General features: G+C 48.3%; 1 protein-coding gene across 1 annotated transcript in view; it reads left to right on the forward strand.

The window, feature by feature from the left end:
* The first annotated feature begins 420 nt into the window (after positions 1–420).
* Positions 421–9,079, forward strand: part of HIPK1 (homeodomain interacting protein kinase 1) — a 19,847-nt gene continuing 11,188 nt past the window's right edge. Inside the window, 3 exon segments of the mRNA XM_010192346.1 lie at positions 421–1,496; positions 6,692–6,815; positions 8,369–8,488. Of these exon segments, the coding sequence (XP_010190648.1) occupies positions 421–1,496; positions 6,692–6,815; positions 8,369–8,488 (1,320 nt within the window).

The raw sequence follows: 9,079 nt of genomic DNA on the forward strand, positions 1-9,079 counted from the left end.
CGGTTGCCGGTTGGGGTCTGGCTGGCCGGGGTTGGATCTTGCGCGGAGCCTGTGCTGCTGAGGGGGAACTCTTTCGGGCTGGGGAAAGGGATCCTCATTTCCTTAGTATCTTTCTGCTTCCATGCTGCCTTCTGCTCCTCAGTGCTGTTTTCCCGCTGGTGCTGGGATTTATTTCGCCTTCAGGAAGCTGGGTAAAGAGCTGTATGCTTCTTGTGCTATAGGCAGTGAGGCAAAATGCAGTCATTTCACCAGAGAGCCTTGCTCTGTGGGTGCCCTTAGGATCAGCATGTAGAAAGGCTGCCTTCATAGGCAGTGGGTGCCGTACGGTGCTCAGAAGAGTACCCGACGTTGTGTTTCTTGTGTTTCCATCACAGCCTGTTGCTAGGCAGTCCTACTGAGCTCTCCTCTCCCTTTCCAGGTATGGCCTCACAGCTGCAGGTGTTCTCCCCTCCGTCAGTATCCTCGAGTGCCTTCTGCAGTGCCAAGAAACTGAAAGTGGAGCCCTCTGTCTGGGATGTTTCAGGACAGAGCAGTAGTGACAAGTATTATACCCACAGCAAAAACCTCCCAGCAGCTCAAGGGCAAGCAAGCTCCTCTCATCAGGTAGCCAATTTCAACATCCCTGCTTACGATCAGAACCTCCTTCTCCCTGCTCCTTCAGTTGAGCACATTGTGGTGACAGCGGCCGACAGCACAGGCAGCAGCGCGACAGCGTCCTTCCAGAGCAGCCAAACCCTAACGCATAGGAGCAACGTTTCTTTACTGGAACCGTACCAAAAATGTGGATTAAAAAGGAAAAGTGAAGAGGTCGACAGCAACGGTAGTGTGCAGATAATTGAGGAACATCCACCTCTCATGCTGCAAAACAGACCTGCGGTGGGTGCTGCGGCCACAACCACCACGGTAACCACTAAAAGCAGCAGCTCCAGTGGTGAAGGGGATTATCAGCTGGTCCAGCATGAGATCCTGTGCTCTATGACCAACAGCTACGAGGTCTTGGAATTCCTGGGTCGAGGGACATTTGGGCAGGTGGCGAAGTGCTGGAAACGTAGCACGAAGGAGATCGTAGCCATCAAAATCCTGAAGAACCATCCCTCCTACGCTAGGCAGGGCCAGATAGAGGTGAGCATCCTCTCCCGCTTGAGCAGTGAGAATGCTGACGAATATAACTTCGTTCGCTCCTATGAGTGCTTTCAACACAAGAATCATACATGCCTTGTATTTGAGATGCTAGAGCAGAACTTATACGATTTCTTAAAGCAAAACAAGTTCAGCCCTTTGCCCCTGAAATACATCCGGCCAATTCTGCAGCAAGTGGCTACTGCCCTGATGAAGTTAAAGAGCCTGGGTCTGATCCACGCGGATCTGAAACCAGAGAACATCATGCTGGTGGACCCCGCGCGCCAGCCCTACCGGGTGAAGGTGATAGACTTCGGTTCAGCCAGCCACGTGTCTAAAGCCGTCTGCTCCACTTACCTGCAGTCGCGCTATTACAGGTAAGCACTGACCCCGCTCACTTCCATAGGTGGGGGAAAGCTGATCCTGGTGGGGTGCGGGGGGGGCTTCTTCTACAAACACTTCACTCTTCTGCCCTTGGGTCTAATCCTGGTTGAGGGGGGAGGCGGAAATGAGCGGCCTGGCCACTGTTCTGCATGTTTCCTGGAGATCTCTTCTGAAATTTGTATGTAAATAATTAGAACTTGTGCTCTGCAAGCGTGACCCATAATATGCAGTCCAATACCTTCCTTTTTCCCCGGACTAGCATAGTAAGTTGATTTTACCCTGTCCCTAGTTTGTGATGATGTATGCAGTAGCAGTATGATACTAAAGTAGTGCATTTTGGATTGTTTGCCATGATCTGAAATGAGTCCATTAACCGTGGTCATTTAGAAGGGAGAGAAGTCAAAGGGGTGCCAATTCCTTTTTATCCCCTTTCTTCTGGTTCAATCTTTGAACCCACTTCAGGAGCACAGGACTTCCTTGATAAGTCACCCGTTCATGAGACCTGTAGCTCTTTTATCTCTGCTTGCCTTAGCAAAATGTAGAAATGACTCTACCCTACTGCTGTCTAAGAATTCAAAATAAACTACAGGCAAAAATGTTACAACTCAGAAACTGTGTAGCCAAAGCAAGCTGTGCTTTCTCTTCCAATTATTCCTCCAGCTCAGTTCTGCCAACAGTGTGTATTTCAGTGTAAGGAGCAGTAGGCTTCAGTAAATGGATGCAGAAGGAACTTGTGGCATCAAAGGGCCATGGAAAGGTCTGTGCCGTGCGTCAGGGCTGTTTTCAGTGGAGCATGAGCTCACTGGACACCAGACTGAGCCAGTATCTCATCCTTCCAGCTGGGACAGGGCAGAGGCCTCGAGACACCACCCCACCCTGTGTCTCTGCCCTGTTTGATGTCTTTCCTGTCCTCCTAGCTTCGCTTTGGAGCCCTGGCTTGTTGTGGGCTTGTTCTGTTTGTTCTCGTACTCCCTGTGTCCCTACCCCCTTTGGTTGGTTTGTTTTGATGGTTTGGGTTTTTTTCTCCCTTTAACGCCCAGTACCAGGTTTCTGTGCCATTCCTTTTGTGTGATAAAGGCTTTTCTTAATCCATTCCTCATGATCTTCACTCAGCTTGTTGGCACCAATCAATCTTTCCAGTCCTAGATGATTGATTGTTATTTTTGGTACCACAGTTGTCTTCGGTGCGCCGTAGCTCTGTTAAAATGCTTGCTGTTAAAATGTGTTATCAGTTTTGTTGTTGCATTGAAAGAGGTGACCACTGATTAAGAATCTGCTCGATCTGACTTGCAGCACATGTGAGCAGAGCGGCCTAGGGAGGCGCTCAGCGCTTTCCAGTTTCTGGTATCTCAAAAACCAGATTTGGCTGAGGCAAAAGCAGCAAGGGGTGATAAATATCGCAAAGGGGCTGCTGGGGAGGAAGCCATGAGCTCCATCTTCGTGTGCGGCACTCGGCTCCCAGCCACTTCCGCCTCCCTGGCGAGGGGTGACTGACGCTGCCAGAAAGGCAAATAACCTGAAATTAGGTGGTGTTTGAGACTGTCTGCTTGACTGAAGTTAAGAATGCTGTGATGTGGAAATCTAATATTTAGTGATATGTAATTAGCTTAATGGTGGTGATTACCAAAATCCATAATCTAGGAACTGACAGAGATGGTGTGGAAACCAGCTTGTTGTGGGAGAACTGGATTGCTTTCACCATATTCTCATGAAATTAGTGTTCAGATGAGTTCTACGTTAGACATTTTTTCAGGACTGTGTTTAATAAAACAGTATAGACCAGTCCTTCATTTGGTTCTCTCTCAGCTATTAAAAATACACTTCTCGTTCTGTGTTCACTGTTTTGTTTTTAATAGCTGTTACTGACACTTAGGAAGCCTCTGTCTCCCGTAGAGACACATGAAGCAGCCAAACTCAGGTCCTCTGAGGTGAATTTTCTGATATATATACCCTGAAGGAGAAACCCTTCCTTTATTAATAGTGCTCAGTGCTGCTGGTCAGCTTGTCCAGAGCCCTGCAGTCGGGCAGCTCTCATCGGCCTCGACGGCACAGCTGGAGCCACGCTCGGGGCTGGGGTGCGGTGCTGGGCCCGGCCGTGCTCCGCGGGCATCGCTGCTGCCTCTGCAGCCGCGAAGGGCAGTTTTGCTGCTGTTTCATGGTTGGTTTGGTGCGAGTAGAAGAGCCCGTGAGGAATCCTTTGGCTCTGAAGCCAGGCATGGACTGGGAGCAGACAAACTCCGGCAGCCGCACGTCTCTGCAGCGCCCGGTTTCTGTGGCGGTGCCAAGATCTGTTAGCAGTAATTCCTGACCTGGAAACCAGAGTATGTGCTTGTCGCACCAGGTGTGGAAGGGTATGGGTGCTTTTGCTCTCCGTGGGGGGGCCATACAGTAGAAGGAAGCAGACAGCTTGCAGAAATGAAGAATCCTGGGGCAGACTGAAGTCCCTGCGACTCAGTGAGTGAGGTTTGCCCGTGTCCTGTGCTGTGTGCAAGCACAGCCATCGTGGGAGTCTTGCGCAGACCCCCACCTCCTGATGCTCCCTGTGGGTCAGTGTAGAGGCACCAGCAGACTGAAGATCCTGAGCAATTTGGGCCATGAGAAGGTGGCACTGAGCGCTGGGGAGCTTGCTGGGCACAGGAGTGTCCGTTTCCAACCTCTTGCTCCGGGCTACGTGACCCACTCGTGTCCCAGCCCTGCTGGCCAGACCGAACTCTGCTCGCTGGCCCAGCGCTGATCACGTTGTTCAGGGCATTGCTGGCTGCGGTTGTACAGGCCCGTTGTTCTTCACAAAGCAGACCCGTGTGTAAACGCGGTGTGTTTTGAAATGCTGAAAGTAAGTCTCGGATTTTTCCGCTACTGCTGTGAGTCCTCCCTCTTCTGAGAGCGCCTGAGCAGATTTGCCAGCTCTGGAAGTCAGAGTTTGGCAAGCGCGTGTGCAGAGCAAGAGCGTTGTTGATTTCTATTTCAAAGAGCTTCAGATCGTAAAATCACTTTAATCTCTGACAGACCAGCTATGAAAGTGTCCTCTGCCTGTTCTGTTTAACTCGTGTCTCGTAAGGCCACCAGTTATGGTGGTGTCAAAGGAGATGGGGGAGAGACTGATTTACCAGCTCTGTCTTGCAATCAAGGTGAAATCAGGTGGCTCGTGAGCAGTTTGTTTATTTAGTTCCAGGGAGTAAACTTGTAGAGCTCGACTTGTTGTCATCTTGGTGTTGAGGTTTCAGTATCCACAAGTCTATTCCAGCGTGCAGCTAAAGACTGACGAACTGTCCCATCTTGCTGCTAACCCCTTTTTCCATTGGGATTGGTGGGATGTTTGTAATGCACTCGTGAAGGGTTAGCGTGCTTTGCTTACTCCACAGACCACTTAGATTTTTAGTTTGCTTGCTGGTCCAAACTGTGGAAACTGATGCATGCAGTGTTCCTTATTCTTGTTTGTACCTGGTAGCCTATAGAAAGTTGAGTCTACTCTAGTGTAGTTCTTTACAATCTACATTATTAGCCAGATATTCAGCATTCAAATATCAGATGCTTATCATATTTACGTAATCATTTCATATTTTCACATACGCAAAACCAGTCCAAGTCGACGGCTGCCAGGGACAGACAAACAAGAAGGCAGCAACAGGTCAATGTCAAGAGTGTCAGAATGTCTTAGCTTAAATGATCTGTTGTTCTGATTGCTAAAGGCTCTCGTGGCTCTGTTTTTGGGGTGCTCTGATGCAACAGAAGCAGGTCTTGGCTTTAAAGCTGAACGGCAGAGAAAGGCAGGAGCTCGGTGCCGCAGCCGCTGGGTCAGCTCTGCCCTCTCGGACAGATCGGTTGTGTTCTCAGGGCACCGTGCCTGGGCTGAGTGCTTTTGTTTTGGAGAGCAGCTAATGGGAGCTGCGTGGTCACCTACAACAAAAGCTGTGTCTGTGTCACCGTGACACGGAGGGTGATTAACTGGAGAGTCACTCGGTGCAAGCACTGGGGAGGTACGGCAGGGTGTGCAGCAGGGGAAGGTGACTGCCACATCCACTGACACCTGGGCGTTATGCAAGCCCTGTTTTTCAGAGTTCTGTAGAAAGATCAGAACTGGTTTCAGGGCCTTTTTTAACAACAGAAATATTCCCTTTGTAACACGAGAAATGTCACGCAAGCCCTGGGGTGTGCGACCCGAGTCACGACCAGAAAACAGACAGAAAAGTCCTAAACTCCAGGCCGTCTTCCTTTGAGCTTGTGTTAGTTACGCATGAAGAAGATCGAGGGTTTTGTGTGTCCTGTACTTTCCAGAGTAAATTCCCACACCGACTCACATGGTTTTTGCATCACTTGGTTTTTATGCTGTATGCAAATGCATGACCAGAATTCAGCCTGAGAGAACGGCATGGGTTTGTTTCAGAGCTGTGTGTAGGTGCAGAGTTGTACTAAAACATCCTTTCGTGCGATGAGTCAGTTCCAGTCAGAAATCTCCCTGAAATCCCAACCCGTTGCAGAGGCCTGGAGTTGGAGGTTTTTTCATCACCTTCTTGTAAAGGCTAGGCCAGACAGGTGCGCTTTGCATTAGGTGTGGTTCAGTGCACAGAAACCTGTAGCACAGCCTTGCAGTGTGGGCACGATCTCCAGCCGTGTTCTCTCTGTCCATTTTAGACTCAAAACTCTCCAGACAAACCTCGTATGGAAACCCACTGGTAGAAACCGAGCAGCTCTCGGCAGAGCTCCTTTTTCTGGCTCTGCAGATGCTGTTCTTGCCCACACGAGAACAGGCGGCTTCTGCAGCTGCTCACCTGGGGATGAGGCTTTCCGAGAACGGCCCGAGCACCGCTGGCCATAGCTTTTCTCCCCAGTTCTGTTAGAGCGGGTTGTGCGCTGTCTCGGGGGTGCTCACACCATACACGCTGCCAGGTGTAACTAAAGTGGATACTGAAGGAGTAACTTCATACCACAGTTGCATAAAGGCCACCTATGAGTTGGAGGGCACCGCGACAATGAAACGAGTCCAGCTGTGCCACTGACAGAGGAGACGTTGGGGTCTGTCTGCCCACTCGAGGAAATGTCTTCTGCTTTAAAGTGAATCGCTTAGTTTCACGCAGGTTTACCTGTGCTTGGAGGAGAGAAGGAGGGGTGTTATCCAGAGCAATTTATAGGAAAGAATTGCATGCTTTCAGCATTGAAGATTTTACATTTTTCCCTTTTTCCCCAACAGAGCTCCTGAAATCATCCTGGGTTTACCATTCTGTGAAGCCATTGACATGTGGTCGCTGGGCTGCGTGATCGCAGAGCTGTTTCTAGGCTGGCCTCTGTATCCAGGAGCGTCTGAGTATGATCAGGTGAGTGGCGTGGGGGTGTTCAAATGAAACCACAGTGATCTCTGGACCCTCTGAGCCCGGTGTATCCTGCATCAGCCTCGTTCAGTGTAGGTTGCTGTTGTCTGTCATCTTAAGTTCATTTTCTCTCTGGTGTTCCCAATGCCTGTCTGTCTCTGTTGTTGTGCAGGAGAGACAGAGTTCTGTGTGTTCTAACTGGAGTTGAATGTAGTCATCCAATATTTAAAGTCAATTTATAGTTAACCCCCTGGCTTCCCAGCCCAAAAGCTGTTGAAACACCTTCCTGTCAAAACAGAAGAGACGTGTGCGTCCTGGCTTGAAACGTCCTCTGTAATTGCACCGTGAGGGCAGTTTTTCCGCGTGGAGACAGGGAAACCTATCATTCCTGTCCTGTTAATACCTACAGCAGCCTTCATTTCTGATGCAAAGCGTGGGCCCCAAGCTGTCTCTGAAACACAAGGGCAAAAGTCTGAAAAGGCATCTTGAACTAATTAGTTTTTTCCGTGGATACTTAGCATTATTACCTGGGCTAGTCAGCTGCCTGTAAAAGGACAAAAAGTCTAGAGGAAAGGTTTGTCTATGTGAGAGGGGTTTTGAGGGCAACTTTTCCACTGTGCTTTTCATGGGGGTATCTTGTTACAGTGCTTGGTACAGTTTTCCTTATGTGGTAAAATACCTGAAGACTTACTAAGTTTGAAAACTTTCTTGTGTTACATCTTCCCAGCACTGTAAATTTCCAAAGGAAACACAGTGGTACCTCAATGAGCAGGATGAGTTAGGAAATAACTGAAGTACAGCGTGGTGGTTTCCTTGCACAGTGAGTTTTGTGTAATTCTGAGAACCTTATCTAGTCAAGTTGGTGGGTGGGGAGGAGGTGCTTTTTCCATTGCTCAATAGACAGCATTTTGCAGTTCTTTGTGAGGCCACATGAGGTGTGACTTTGTGTGGTTGATTTCAATATCTGAATTGCCCTTGGAAGCTAGAGATGACTTGCTCTTGTATTTTCTGAGATGCTGCAGCAGCAAGTGAAAGCTCGGGCAGAACTTGTGAGAGGACCTCTCCAGGAAAGAGTTCAGGGGTTGGGGTGGGATCTACAGTTATTTTTCAAACGCCATTTGGCTGTAAAGCAAGTTATGTCTCAAAAAAAGAGCAGAACTCTTAGCTGAACTGTTGTGTGGATACAGTACTCACCTGCTGACATTTCAGATGATGAATGAGGAGTGAGTCAATAAATTCATGTGCATCACAAGCTGTAACAGTGAGTTAAGTGCCCTGCAATGTTCAGCTGTTTTGGCACGCTGGAACGAATCTGGTTGTACTGGAGGTTTGGTCTTGCTTGCTTGTTCTAACTCTTCTGCAGATAATGTGACTGAAAAAGTTAAGTGACCTCAAAAATATTTGAGATGATGGTCCCTTTAATTTAACTGCAGTTGCAGTTTGCTGGGTGTTCTTTATTGACTGGTTATTTCCTATTTGCTGTGAACAAACCTGGCTGATAATTGCTCCATTACCTTCGAGTCCTTTATATTGAGAGTCTTCATTCTTTTCTTTCCTAGATTCGTTACATTTCACAAACTCAAGGCCTTCCAGCGGAGTATCTTCTCAGTGCGGGAACAAAAACAAGCAGGTTTTTTAACAGAGACCCGAATTTGGGATACCCACTGTGGAGGCTCAAGGTCTGTCTGTTTTCTTCAATGAGAACTTGATTTAAACTTGCTCTTAGTTTCAGTGTGCTCTGCCAACACTGTGTGAAGATGGGGTTTGAAACGCCATGCAAATACAGCTGATTTGTGTGTTTCATCTCAGCAGCTGCACAGAGCTCCTGGTGCTCCTCTATCCGTAGCAGCCGTGCATGATAGTACCAGCAAAGAGTGGGTGTAAAGTAATTGGGATAATGGTTACTTATTACGGCCTGCTCAGTCTTGGTGAAGTGTGTCATCTTGTTGTCATCTCCTGACAATACAGAGAGTAAAATAGGGAGTATTTCATGATGGTGTTTGTTAGTTTAGCAGAAATCTCTTTGGGTATTGGCAGGGGACAGGAAGGGATCAGATGTGCACTTCATTTGCCTTTTAAACTGAGCAGCAAAAGGAAGAGGGCTTTGCCTTGCTTTTTCTTTGTGAAAGAAGGATTTAAAATATTTATAGCCTCTTCCCTTCCTAAATCAGAAATCTTCAGTTCCTCTGACATTAGTGCTACCTAACGAAGCCTTGCAATGAAGTAATCCTTTTGTTAATTCAGTGTTGCCATGACCGATCTTTCCTGCT

The sequence above is a fragment of the Mesitornis unicolor genome, unplaced genomic scaffold (genome assembly GCF_000695765.1).
Source record: "Mesitornis unicolor isolate BGI_N332 unplaced genomic scaffold, ASM69576v1 scaffold10439, whole genome shotgun sequence".
Lineage (NCBI taxonomy): Eukaryota > Metazoa > Chordata > Aves > Mesitornithiformes > Mesitornithidae > Mesitornis > Mesitornis unicolor.